Below are 14,490 nucleotides of genomic sequence, written 5' to 3' on the forward strand. Positions count from 1 at the left end.
AGAGTTCTGAAGAGACACTCTGAAGGTGTATGGTGGGAATGTGAGCACACTCGTTGTTATAAGGAGAATAACTGGGAAAAAGGAAAATATGTCTGTGTGATTCTGACCTTGCAGCATTCAAACTGAAGTCTTTCTCACAGTTTGGAGAGGGTCTGCATTTCAGATGAAAAAAATTTATCCTTAAAACTGTCTAAGAGCATCACTCCAATAGTTACTCTTTTTTCCTTTTTTTTTTTCTTGGTGAGTCATCTTTTTTCAGCATTTGAGAGATTAAATAAAAGCCATTAAATGCATGAAAGAATTAGAAAATTCACATTTAAAAACGGCACTGTTTTATGTCAGGAAAAAATACCCAGTTCCTCCTGACTCCTCCCCAGTTTCAGCCCACTCTGCTCTGTCTTGCTCTAATTCCCGCAGCAGCTCATGTGGAAATGGGCAGGGAGCTGCTCCAGAACTGACCCCCAGGAAACCCCAGATGCAGTTTGGTGTTTTGACATCTGAAAGGGGCTCCAGAGCAGCTCCTGAGCACCCAAGCCCTGGCCTTGGCAGCACATTAGCAAAAGTCAATCAGGAGTGAGAAAAGCAGCAAGTTTCTGATGTGTGTGTGTGGGATGGGTCAGGACTGTGGATTCCCAGCAGTGGCAGCAATTAAGCTCCTGTAACACTTGGTGCACAAGGCAATGGGTTAAGTCACAGCATCCTGGCTAAGATTTTACTTGGATAATTGTACTCAGCCTTCCCCAATCCTCCCCTCCTGCAGGTTTAATGAAGCAGAGCTGTGGCTCACAAAATCCTGCGTTGCATGGACCACAACCTAAAGAGGGAATTTGGTGGGGACTCATCATCCTGCTGGGGCTCTGGTGCCTGCCTCCTGTCCTGTTGTGACTGCAGCAATTACTGACAGGGAAAGGTGGTGTTAGGGAAAGTGTAGGTGTAGCTTAGCTGCTGTTTAATGAGATTTCATGTTTGCAGCACCAGGCTGCTAACCAGCTGCTCTGCAAATCCTCCAGCAAACTCCCTGTGAATCCTGTACCCCCAGCCAGAGCCTGCACACTGGATGGCAGCCCCTGTGGGGACGAGGTGCTGCAGTGGCTCTGTTGGTGGAGAAGGGAGAGGGGAGGTGGGAGGTTGCACAGCTCCTCCTGGTCCCCGTGGCCACTCAGGAGCAGCCCTGGGATGGAGGTCTGGAGGATTCATCTGCTGAGCTTGTCCTCTGCCCAGCCCTGCCTAATGCTCTGCTGCCTTCACCCCCAGAGCTCTTGGGGCTCTGCTGCTGCTGTTTGAGGTTTCAAACCATGTGCAGCAGGGAGGGCTCCAGGGCAGAGCAGTTGTGCAGCGGGTGCTGGGGTGGGGTCATCAGTGGGTGCAGTTGGGGAAATTGCGGCTTTGGCTGCCATGGTGCATACACCCACAGTCTCCTTCTGTGAATCTTGCATTTGGGGAACGTCTGGATAGTTACACAGTTACACATCTGCACCCACCATTCTTGAGGGGTTGGTGAGGTCTCCTTCTCTCCTTCCATCCCACCAGGCTCTGTGCTGCCCTCCTGCTCTCCCTGTCCTGCTACAGCTCTTGTGCTGCTTTTTTTTTTTTTTTTTTCTCCCAAATGCTTCTTCACCTCTTCTTAGATCCTTTGTTTTAAATCCTTTGTTAGTGTTTTAATGTTAGATAGTTAAAATGGAGCTTTTCTCCATTTCAGACTCCTAACTCCCCATGATACAGAAATAATACCTCTCCTGGAACTATTTAAACTGTGTTAGCAGGCTCTGGAATGGTAGTTTAGCTGAGCTTTTAACAGGTTTAATCTCTTTCTGGGTATTAATCCTTCCAGAACCTCTGATAAAATTTGTTGCTTTTCTCTGAGTCCCTCCCACGCTGTCAATATCTGTCTGAAATGAGTTGCTTCGTGCAGAACAAACCATGGGAGGAGGGACTGTTACAGCTTCTTACAGATCTTGCTCCCATTTCTGTGCATCTCAAACTCCTCTTTGATTTCCTGCAACTGTTTCTTCTGTGATCCCTTGCCCTGTGAGCATCTCTCCCACTGAATATGGGTTTAAAATGAGTTTGCCTCCCATTTGTTGGCTGTATTTCTCAGTTCTCAGATGCATTTGTGAGGATTTCTTGTTCAGCCTCACCAGGGAATGTTAGTGACTAATGTCACCTCTTCCACATTGCAGTGAAGATGTCAGGGTGTCAAAGACTGCTCCAAATATTGGGTCCCAATTTCTAGTTTGTGGCACTCCCTATCTCAAATGCTCCTTCAAGACCATAACCATATGTGCTCCTTGGGTGGGTGCTTAGCTGCTTCCCACCCATGACTTTATTCCTGATGGTTCTCCCAAGCCCAGAGGGGACAAGGAGTCCATCCCAGCCAGGAGCTCAGTGCAGGGAACCAGCGAGGCTCTGCCCCAGCTGTGCCCTCTTCTTTTCATACAAAGCAACTAGGGCTCACCCCAGGCCTCTGCTGGTCAATGAAATGGGACAGGCAAGGGAAAGGAAGGATTTTCCCCAGCCAGGGATTAGCTCCACATGAGCTGTTCTGCTGCCAGTTCTTCTGGGGTCCATCATGTCCCAGCATGAGTTGGGTGCTTTTCACCCAGAGGCTGGTACAGGTTTTATGTACACTCCATTTGCCTTTCCCTTCCAATTTGAGAGTTGACTTCTGGTTTGTTTTGGGTTTTCTTTTCTTTTTTTTTTTTTTTTTTTTTTTTTTTTGAGTGTAGGTGTTTTAAAATTAACATTTTAATTCACCTTTAGAGTTGCCACTTGACTACTTCTTTGTTGCAGCACGTCCTGATTAATGATTAATTGCAAAGGACATGTTCTGACTCCTGCCTGTGTCCCGGGGTGCTTGTCGCAGCAATGATGCACTAGGTGATTACTCACTGCCCTTAACCTGACAGCTGGGTTCCTTCCCTCACTGGTTAATGACCTTGACCAGGTACTGGTTTGTGATGATGGGGAGGGTTGTAGGACCCTGGGGATGTGCAGATTTTGCTTTTGCTTGCGTGACCTTCATTTTACCTAAGTAAGAAAAAGGGACTGTTCCGTGAACAGATGGAGTGTTATTTCTAGAGGTAGGTGAATAATGCAGAAAATTATTCATTCAAAACCCCTTCAGACAACTCAAATGTTTGCTTTAAGATAGTGTTGCAAATCCTAGTGCAAATATCTGCTCACATGAATGTTCAATCCAGCTAGCTGGGAAATTGGGTGTGAATGTGATAGTCATCCAGTCCAGGAGCAGAACAGCACCAGGTGACTTAATTGATCCACTAAGAAAATTAGGAATAATCATTATTTTAAGCAGTGGTTACAGAACAGAGAGTTTGTAAGCAATGCAGAGTCAAGTTACACTAAAAACAAGTTGTCAGACCAGAGCAGGTAAAAAATAATAATGTGAAAAACAGTCTGTTTATGGATAATTCACCAAGGAGGAAAGGCTGCTAAAATCAGCAAATGTTTGCTGCAAATAGTTAGCTTGGCTCTTGTTGTTCCTTAATGAATTGAAGCTACTAGCCAGGGAAAACATCACGTTGTCTTGAAAAACAAATCATATTTGGATGCCTCTTTCCATGCATTTGGACCCATTTTAACAGAAACACACTAATTAAGCTGTGGAGATGATTTTGTTATGGCAGGAATGAAAGCGACTTCACAGCTATAACTGTTCAGCTTTGAAGTGCCAGAATAGGTATATGGGGAGAGATGCCTTTTCATTCCATTGCATTTCTCTTTGATATTTGTATCCCTTTACTTCCCATACAGCTTCAGAGAACATTTCAGCTCTCTTGGGGGCTGAGGCAAAGGGCCTGGCTCTGGGGTCTCCAAGCTGCCATTTCTGTCAGAGGGAGTTTGCCACCGACCAGCCTGAAGAATCATGACCACGGCCTCATTTGTACACAGATGGTGACTGGCTCACAAATTCCCAAGCTTCATGACATGCTTTCTGATGCACAGGGAACTGAATGAGTCATAGTGCTCTAGCTATGGTCTTTCTGGATGGAAATTATACTTTTAAATCCATAGTGTGATTACATACAGCGGTGATGGGCTCGTTTGAAGGAGCTGGAATGTGAGCCATTAAGTGGAGTGGCTGCCATTACCTACTGAATTTGCCAACAGATAATAGACAATGATATTTCATCTGTGACAACTTTGCCCTCGAGACTTGGAATAGAATTATCTTGGTATGTAGCTGTTTTCTTCAGCCCCATCCAGGTGATGATGTTGTTACACAGCAAATGTGGGCTTTTATGGCAAGGATAGGTGCAACCCAGAGGGATGGGATATGCACGTGTCTTCTGCAGCATGACCTGGAAAGGGGCAGAGCTGAGACGAGGGGCTTGCCAGCCTGTTTTAATTAGAGGCTGAGATGTGGAGACCCAGGGTGCAGTGCAGTTGAGGGCAGAGAGTTGTGGCAAGTGTCAGCTTTGCCTCACTCTGTTAAAGAGGATGTTTTGGCTGTGGCAATTTTCCACAAAATCTGAGAAGCCATCAGACAGTGACTTTTGTTCATTCCTAACCTGAATTGAGAAAAGCAGCTTAGAGGTGGAAGGCTGCATATCCCCTTCCTGATCTGGCCAATCCATGTAATAGGCTTACAGGGTCTGATGGCAATCTGCAGGAGTTACACACATTTAACTTGCATCCATTTATTACCTTCCTGACGAGGCAGCCTTTTACATCCAGGGTTGGCTGTTGAGCTTTTAGCAGGGAAAAAACTCTGGTAATGCAAAGTCAATTAGATGGGAATGAGAATGTCATGGCAGGGACCTGGTATCTCTCTGCTGAAACCAGGGGAGCAAAGGTTGCTGCTGGGATGTCCATGTGCTGCTCCTTGGCCTTCCACTTCCCCAAAAGCAAAGCTCCTGGCATTGAGCAGGCTTTTGAAATGTGGGAATGATGCAGGGTATGAAGCAGGAGATCCTTCGTCCACGGGGTGCTGTGCTGACCCTGGGCTTGGAGATCCAGAGGACACCCTGGGGTTTGTTTTCATGAGTGTCTCAAGGGGAGAAGCTGATTTACATCCTTTACTTCTAAATCCTACCTGTTTGTCCTCTTGGGAGCTGATATGGATGAAAGGTGAGCTACAAGTGCAAGCTGTCGTGGCTCTGATGTGTTGAGCTCTTCTTGCCTTTGTTGTGTTGTTACTGACTGCACAGGTGGGGTGGGGGCTCTGGATGCCTCTCCCTTCTTCTTGGTCCAGGTGCTGGAACAGTGAAAGACATAAGGAAGGCTTGTGTTTTTGCTCTGGAAGATCATAATTTAGGGGCCAGAAGCTTTGTGGGGCCATTTCTCACTCTGGGTGCTCATCCTGGTTTTTCTTCTTGCTGCCTGAGGCAGAAGCAATGGGATCTTCCCTGGGCAGCTCCTGGTTTGCTCCTCTTCCACTGGCTTGGCTGGCAGTCAGCTGGGTCTGGTGCTGCCCCTGCACCACCCCAAGCCAGAGGGGGTTTCTGGGTGTCATGTGTTGTTTCTCCAGCCATTGCTCACTTGGAAGTTGCATTTAATTAAACTTCTGTAAGCTCAGTTTGTAGATGGCTTTCTCCTCTTTGTGCTCATCTGCCAACAAGCTGCTCCTTGGCTGTATTAGATGTGAGCTACAGTGACTTACAGTAAGAAATCCAGAGCTCAGAACAGCAAAGGAGCCTGAGCAGTGAGTGTAATCAGTATAATACATTCATTTGGACTTAAATCCAGCCTGGGCACTGATTTGCACTAATAACAGCCAGTACTTTTTAAGTTCCAAGTTCTCATCACTTACTGAAAATCTCTCTCTCTCTTTTTTTTTTTTTTTTTTTTTTTTTATGTTATCATGTTGGCATGGTGCTACAGCACCAATAGATGGGAATTATGTGTTATTAAATCTATTACTGAAGATGTATTTTAATGTGTTGCAGAGTAACATGACATAATCCAGGCGTCTGCCTCGTCTTTAAAAGGTATTTTAAAACAGATTGCAGTGATTGAGATCATGAGGGGGCTCTTGCTGCTTGTTCCTTGTACTTGGCCATCCAGGAATAATGTTTCTGTTTTGTATTAATAGCCCTACATTTGAATTAATTTCCTTTCATGATTTTTAGACCCCGGCCAACTGTGTCAGCTTTTATAGGACAAAGTATCTACTCAGGCTTTCATTAGTTCTGCTCCTGTCACTATTCATTTCACTATGAATTCCTGATTTGAGATAAGGGAAGTTGCTCCACTGAGTAGTCCTGGTGTGTGTGCTGTGTATGTGTCTGTCTCATTGCCTCCTGCTATGCAGAGCTGGGACACTGAGCTGTGTGTCACCAGTTGCTTTCTCCTGCAGCTTCAGGGGTAGGAGCCTGGGCTGAGCAGGGCTGGGTGCTGCTGAGCAGGGTGTTGTGTTGCATCATGCAATCCCCTGAGAGTAATTCCTGTAATTTGCTCATTAATTCCCTTTTATATATATATTTTTGTTGTTGTTGTTTGTTTGTTTGGAAACTCCCATGCCCCGAAGTAACAGGTGATGGATGGTTGGAAATAATCTCTAAACCACCAAGTGCTCTCACCTTCCTCAGAGCAGGAGCTACAACTGTATCTTCCCTCCCTGCAAAAACTGTCTGCTTGCTCTGATGAACTCAGTTTGCCTATAATCAGCCAGTCTGCTCCACATGAGAGAAGTCTTTTGCTTTCCAGGTTCAACAAAGGCTTCTGGCATGAGTCTGGATTTGGCATTCCTGACATTTCCACTCAAGTCTTGGTTATCCAGGAAGGGGTCTGGAGGGTGTGGATCAGCTACACCCTGGGTACAGGGATGCTGTGGGTGAGCTCTGGGCTGTACCCTCCTCCCTGGGCCCCTGAGCTCAGTGTTCCACAGCAGCCTCTTACTCCTCAGTGTACATTCCCAGAGCCTAATTTGTATCTATTCTGTAATATCCTTTTTGCTTATCTGCCTTATTCTGCACCTTGGGTAACTGAGAGAGAACTGCATCCCCCTTCCCCAGCAGTGCTCTGTACACAGAGCTTCGATCTTATCTGCCCCCTGTGTGAGCTGCAGGGCTGGTCTGGGGCTTCAGAAACCCTGGAAACATTGCTCAGGGATCCTGCCTGCTCCCCCCACCACACAGCACAGGGCAGCTCAGCCCAGGAAGATTGAACCAGGCATAAATCAGAGCTCAGCTTTGGCCCTCTGACCACAGGAGGGATTTCCAGGACAGAGGGCTCAGAGGCAGCTACAGCCATCGTTGAGGAATCTGGGGAGTTCCTTCTGGGGTCAGAAGGCTGGGATTTGCATGGGCATTTTAGATTTAGATCTTGAAAGGTGTTTAGACATCAGTTTTTCCATGTGCTGTAATGAAGGATTGATGCTGGCAGCCTGGGTTGGCCCTGGGTCAGTCAGGCACCGGGTGCTGCTCTGCCTGGCTTGGACAAAAGGTGCTGTTTTCCTCAGAGCAGTTTAAACTCTGAGTCCCAGAACCAATCTCATAATTTATCTGAGTTAAAAGATTATGGTTAGTGGATATTTGTAATTACTCTGTATGAAAGATGTGTTCATCAGGCAAGGGGAGGCTTAATGTGCCCAGCACGCAAAAGGGACTGGAAAGCAATTAGGGTGACATATGCAGCATCAAAGCCCAGGGCTTGCTGGTGCTCTGGAGCCAATTACACCCCCCACAAGCTGTGCTTTCCTGAGGTAACTCTGTCTGGTTACCAGGCTTTTTCCTCAGTGCTGCCAGCTTTATAGGCACCCTCAGCTTTCCAGTGAGCATCCCAACAACATGGACAATAACCACAATAAAGTGGAGGAGAAGAGCAATGCCAGACCCTGGAGACTGTGTGAGGCCAGGTGATTTCATGTGTGCCAGGCAGGAATCTTTTCAACAACATTCAAAACAATGAAAAAATATAATAACCCACTCCTAATGAGCCTTCAAGTCTGTCCTGATTCTGCACCTTTAGCTCTAGATACAAAGCTTCCAACCAAGGGTACCAGTCCTCCCAGAAGATGGGGATATCAGAGGCTCTCTCAGTCCAATCAGCCTCTTTCAGCTAAAACCCAGCCATTAGTCAAATTCATCAAGGGGCTTGAAAGCAGAAAGGGAAATTCTTTGCCTCATGCTTAACCTTTGTGTGATTGCACCTCTTCAGAGAATAAGCAAATCAAGTGGAAATGCCCTCCCCTTTGTTTTGTGAACCAGCCGTGTGGCCAATTGGCTATGATTTGGCTTTATTCAGTTGGTATCCTTGCTGCCTGGGAGGTTTAAAAATAAACACACAAAGGGACTATTGGGAGATAATGCAAGAGCAGAAGTGCAACATGATGGGTTGGGGTGACATTTTCCTGTTCTCCCTTTTCCTCTGCTCTGTCAGCTGGGTGAACCTGCCCAAGCTGTAAAAACCAGTGCAATGTTGGACTGAACCATGGGCTGCAGCTTCTGGTCTCTGCACAGCTCAGGTGAGCACCCATGGAAACTCTCCTGTGCTCATACCCTGTGGGGGGCTCTCATGGGAGAGATGGATGAGTGGAGCTCAACAGAGCTGCAAATGCCCTCCTTGGGAAATCCTGAGGATGAGGATATTGCCCTGGCAGTCTGTGGAACTGCTGGTGAGGGAGCAATGCAGCTGGAACCAAGAGGGTGAAGCAGCATGAGGTGCCTTTCTTCTGGGAACGTGGGAAGCACAGTGGTGTTCTCATTTGCCTGAGGGTTTGCAGGTTTGTGTCTTCAGATCTACTGGAGCATTGATTTCCTTACTCTGAATGCCAGCTCTCTGTACATTCTTGTTAGAAGATATTTTTGGAGTTACAGAGAGCAGTGTCTTCTTTTCCCTTTTTTCTTTTCCTCATTAAGTCTATTGAGTTGTGGTGCTGGGACACAGAAGTGGCCCCATACCTGTCTAGCCTGGTACTTCTCTTTGACCATGGCCAGGTGTTTGCTAGGAGGTGAAAAAGGAGCTACAATGAACAGTGACTCAGGTCCCTTACCTGTGCCCAGCATCGTGGTGGTTACTCTGGTTGTCTGCCCACTGAAAAACCTTTTTCTTCACCCCACACAGCATGTGGTTGGCAGTGCTCTGGAGTATCCTGTAAAAGAGGAAAAAATATTCTTAAGAAATAATTTAAGAAAGTTGAAGAAATGCTCATGGACATTTCTCCTGCACTGATGTTACAGTTCCTTGTGAAAGCATCAAGGAACTTTTCTCTTTGGGCTCTTTAGTTTGAACAACCAATTGCCAAGAAGAATTGATTGCAGTGGGAACTCAGACTTTCACCTGAAGACAAGCAGCAGTCAGGGTATAAAACCAAACGTATCACCTATTGCATTTCTTCTAGCTGCCTCCCTCTTCTTATGAGTAAGACACTTATCCTGAATATCTAAGCCCTCATCTCAGTAACCTGATAAGGCTGAGATGCTGTGAATTCTTCTGGTGGGTACCAAGAACCTGATTTTATTTTTCAGCCTCTGCATACTGAGAAACTGCTGGGTCTGGGAAGGTGTGGTTCAGTATTTAGCTATTCCTGTTGTGATGGTTATTGTTAAATCCAGTTCTTTGTTACCTCTTTTTAGTGATGGCCAGGTCGTAGGTGGGGTGAACGTAAGATGCTGGAAATGAAAACTTCTGCATCACCCAATTAAATGCAGGGAAACATGAATTTTTAGGGTATGATTCACCTCACTCAGAGGTAGACAACTGAAATAGCCGAGATGAATCACAACTCCTGATGTGTCTCTTTCTCTTCATTGGTTATAAGAAGTCCAGATGACTCTCTCTGTGTGCTAGACATGTAAAATTACAAGAGATAAGTCCCTTTCAGGGTCTTTGGCTGGGGATGTCTGACCACAGTGCTAAGACTCAGATTTGAAACCACGAGACGTGAACTTTCTGGAGTGAAGAGCTCCTATGCTGAATTTCTCTCAGAAATAATATTTTACCCTGACCTTTCTCTAGTTCATCATCTCTTGCTGCTGCAGATGTCAGGTTCTGTCTCTGCAGCCCTGCCCTGAAAGAGTCAGACAGCTCCATGGATGCAGCAAGATGTCTTGCAAAATAAATCTAACTGCGTCTTTTAATCTGAGGCTCTGATGTTCTCTCAATGGACCAAGCACGTGCAGTGGCTGGAACTTGTATTCTTGTATCCTGCTGTTCTCCTTTTCTCACAGCCTGCTCTGTATTTGGGTTTTGGAAGGCCAGGGCTTGCTCACAGTCTTCCTGGCATGTGGATCCCTTTCTTGGGCTAACAATACAGACCCGGGGTTGGGAGGAACCAGCTTGAAGAACCTGTCTTCCATCCAGTGGTACCTCTGATCTCTTTGGGAGTAGTTTACAGTTCTGGTCATCTCTGTTCAAGAGAGATGGAGGAAAAATATCCAGAGCTGGTGAAATGGTCAGGGGAGGGAAGAGTCATTTGCCAAGAGAAGGCTGGAAGAGCAGAGCTTGCTTCCCCTGGGGTGAAGAGAGAACAGTGTCCAGGAACATGACAGGGGAAAACATCAGTGAAGGTGAAGAGCTCAGTCCTGGCAGAAGAACAGATAACTGTTAACTGGTCTTGAATATATTGAGGGTTTTTTCTTCATCTGTGAAGTCTTCCAGATCTGCCTTGGGGTTCTTTGTGGTTTAAACTGATTTGTATTTATGAAATCATACAGAAACTCTGACTTGGAGTGACACAAGGGGATGTGAGGGGGAAGTGTCTGGGTTGAACATTCAGTTGTTGCACTGCAATCACAAATCAATCTCTATAACTGTTATCTTTCCAGCTATAGCTAAGTGAGGGCCTAGAGCTGGGGTGGACTGAGGCTCCTGCACCATCTGGCTTCCCCTACCAGCAGTTTGGGTGGGATGCCCTGGTGCCCAGCTCCTCACAGCTCTCTATCAGAAGCACAAACAAACGTGGGATAAATCCACACTAACACAGGAGGTGCCCTCTGGGAGAAGCTCAGCAGATCAGTGAGGTCGATTGCTTGACCCTTCAGTGAGGGTTTCTCCCCAACCCCTGCCTCTTTCCTGCCTGCTGCCAGGGGATCTTGTGAGGCTCATGCACAGAACCCCCCTGCATGATATAAGAAGAAGCTGTGCTCCTCTTACAGCTGATTTTGAATTAGAAAGGATGATTTGTTATATGGGAAGTAGAGAACATTGTTTTAGTCTATCCTCTGCAGGAACAAGAGGCCCACTGATTAGATCCACCTTGGCTTTTAAGAATGAAAGGCCAAGTTTTGGGCTCTTTTAGGTCTTGCTGCTTTGTGTACACCTGATTCTGGTAATTAAGGAGCCCTGAAACTGCAGCTGTAATCATCCCAAACCTAAGGAGCTTCATTTCATAAAGGCAGCCAGTTTGAGGCAAGTGGTAACTCAGGTCCTTGAATCTGTGGACTGAAGTACCTACGGGGGCTTCAATGCTCTTGCATGTTTATGCTGAGCCCCCTGCAGCAGTGCCAGAAGGTTTCCTGCAAGTTCTGGCTGTGCAGGCAGTTGTCAGCAGGCAGCTGGGGAAATCAAACTTAGGAAAGGGCCACTGCCAAACCTCCCACCATCCCCAGTGCCTCTGCCCTCAGACAGCCCTGCCTGTGGGCTTGGTACCCCTTGCCTGGGTGGCAGGGAAATCTGTGGCTGTTAAAGCCATGTGGAAGGTCTGTAATGGTTACAGTGCTGAGCTCTTTGTGAGCTGAAATTGTGATTTGGAGGAGAGCCCAAGTGCATATTCAGTGTGTCTCAGGTGGCAGAATTACTGAAGAAGGTTGAAGATGGCTCTGACAAGCTAATAAGCATATGGCTAAAGTCTGTGTTTGCTGGGACAGCCTCACTGTTCAGTGCAGATTTCCTGCAGTGGACAAAACATAAACACAATTTATTATTCTACTAAAAAAATACATGAGCATCATTCTGAGGAGCAGTGGGTGTCTCGGGCAGGGGGGGATGCTTTGTCTTGTGGATGCACAAGCATCAGTGCTGGGATGAGTCCTTCCCACCAGCATCTAGCAGGAGTTTTATAGATATAAACTAGGTAGTGGCTCACAATGAAAATGGGAACTGGTTAGGCCCTCGCTGTGGTGTTGGTCCAGCTGCAAGGCAGCCCCATGGAGAGGCATTCAGAAGGTCCTGGTGGACACCAGGCTGACCTCAGTCCAGTTTCTCCTGCCTGCAGGGTGAGGTTTGGCCTCGCTGGGACGGGCTCCAGGTCAGGGCTCACAGGGGTCACTGGGCTGCCAGGGAGCCCTTCCTGTCCCTTGGGAGCTTGAGGATTTCAAAAGCAAGGGATGTCAGTAGCTCACCAGCACTAAACAAACACTGAACTCTCCCTTTAAAAAAACCAAACAACAAGAATGTTTTTGTAACTGTCTTTGCATGGAAAACCTTCTGAGCCTGGAGCTGACATCTGATCCTTAACTGAGCAGGCTCTGAACCCAAACTCCTTTGCAGGACATCATGGCTTGGTCTTACCACTTTGGGGACTCCCAGCCATAGGTTCCCCTGATGGACTTGTCCCCAAAAGCCATGTGTGGGGACAGATGTGCATGCTCCCAGCTCGGGGGTGGTGGTGGGAGGGGAGGTGTTGCTTTTCCCACACACAGCCTCTGAGGGTGCTGGAGGTGCCTGGCGTGGGTTGGAGCAGAGCCACAGGGTGGGGAGGTGCTCACGGACCACAGGGGAAAAATCTGTGGGTGATGGGATGGAGGGGAAAGTGTCTGACTTGGGCTGCACGCTTTGCTTGTCTGTGCTGTGCACGTGGTTGTGTTGGGGAACTGAGCTGGTCCTGACTCCTGCTTTTCTGTTTTTAAAGCTGATCAGTGGTGGTTCCATTGTCAGTGCTGAGGCAGTATGGGATCACGTCACCATGGCCAACCGGGAGTTGGCGTTTAAAGCAGGAGACGTCATCAAGGTCCTGGATGCTTCCAACAAGGACTGGTGGTGGGGTCAGATTGATGATGAAGAAGGATGGTTTCCCGCCAGCTTCGTGAGGGTGAGTGACTTTTTTTTTTTTTTTTTTAAATCGTTTTACTGCTACAATGAATCACTGCTGACAGAGCTCAGAACCCAGCTGGGTACTGTGTTTGCCACTGGTGCTTATTTCCAGTGTGTTTGATTTGTGTCGGAAAAAAAGGGGGAGCAAAGACTTCAAAAGAGAGGAGAATGAGGTGGAGGGAGGCTGGAATAGCTGTTGGCTCTGCTTTTTATGCTCTTGGGATGTGGAGTGGCCCGTGCTGGGTGTCTCAGCCCCTCCTTCAGCAGTTCTTAGGAAAAAGAGTTAAGTATTGTGCAGGCTACGAGTAGATGGTTTGGTGGGGCTGAAACATTCACCCTGGTTAAAAGCAAGCCACGTTCAAAAGAGTTTTCTTGCCTGACTGGTTGCCCTCCCCTTTCCAAAAGCAGTGCTGCCTTTTGACTTCTCAGAAATTTTAGATATAAAATTACTCCACTAATTAGTCCATGACAAGCTCTGGTTATTTTTCTTTTCAGGGGACAAGGAACCATGTTGCTTGTCTCTGTTTTTCTGCTGAAGCTGGCTTTGCTGTCCCCAGCCACCTCCTGTGGCAATCTGACCTTTCACAAATACAAAGGATTTGGGAACTTAATTTTTTTATTCAGTACATGTTAAGAAAGCCAAAGGACAAGAAGATTCCCTTTTCTGCTACTGTCAGCCCCTGCCACAAGGTTTGGGTTCTCTCAAGCTCTCCTTGAGGAGTCAAGGCACCGGCTTTAACCTTGTGCACTTCCTGCTCCTCTCCCTTCTGTGCAGGGTTCAATAGGTGGAATCAAGAGATTTAATTCCTTTAGAAGCTTAGGGGATATGGTTCAAAAACTGAAGTTTTCTTTTGCCTTGTAAAATTGTGTGCAAGGTGGCTCTTTCCTCGGAGCATCCCAAGCAATCTGACAAGTTCCAAGGCAGGCAGAGGGCAGACCATTCCCTCCAGGACACATCCCAGGAAATGCCACGTTTGCTCTGGCTCCCTCCCTCTGCACCTTCCCTGCATCATCTGCAGCTCCAGTTACATCACTTCATCTGGGAAATAGCCAAATGGATTAGGAAAAACCTTGTTAAAACGTGTGAGGTAGTGATGTACAGTGAGCACTGAGAGGGGAGCCCAGCCCTTTGCTCACTTCTGCCTCCCCTGGGCAGTTTTTTTCCCCCTGATGCTTGTCCAGTGCTGGGCTCAGACACCTGCCCTGCTTCCAGAAGGAGAAGCTGCATGATCTTGCTGGCACAAATGAGAATTAATACTTAAAAATAAGTACCAGGCATTTAAAAAAATAAACAAGCAGAGTTGTGGCACAGTTTGTCCACAGCTCTGTAGAGGACATTGAAGGGGAAAATTCTCCGCTCGGGTTTACAGACCAGAGCTGTCTTCTCCAGGCAGCACTTCTGGGTGTGCTCTGCCCACTGCCTGTCTGCCCTGTGCTGAGGTGACAGCTGCCATTTGGGCTGTCATGTTCTCCCCTCTGCTGGCTGAGGTCACTTGCTTTGCCTCTTCCATTCTGTTCCTGCAAACTCCCCCCCCACCCCCTTCACTCCCTGTCTGC

At 47.2% G+C, this 14,490-nt stretch overlaps 1 protein-coding gene across 5 annotated transcripts in view; it reads left to right on the forward strand.

Moving 5' to 3' along the window:
- The window catches only part of ARHGEF9 (Cdc42 guanine nucleotide exchange factor 9), a 171,893-nt gene that overhangs the window by 106,347 nt on the left and 51,056 nt on the right, over positions 1–14,490 (forward strand). For all 5 annotated transcript variants that reach the window (XM_030449336.1, XM_030449337.1, XM_030449340.1 and 2 more), the window contains one exon: positions 12,752–12,931. In XM_030449336.1, coding sequence (XP_030305196.1) covers positions 12,752–12,931 — 180 coding nt within the window. The remainder of the gene's footprint in view (positions 1–12,751; positions 12,932–14,490) is intronic.

The sequence above is a fragment of the Calypte anna genome, chromosome 4 (genome assembly GCF_003957555.1).
Source record: "Calypte anna isolate BGI_N300 chromosome 4, bCalAnn1_v1.p, whole genome shotgun sequence".
NCBI lineage: Eukaryota > Metazoa > Chordata > Aves > Apodiformes > Trochilidae > Calypte > Calypte anna.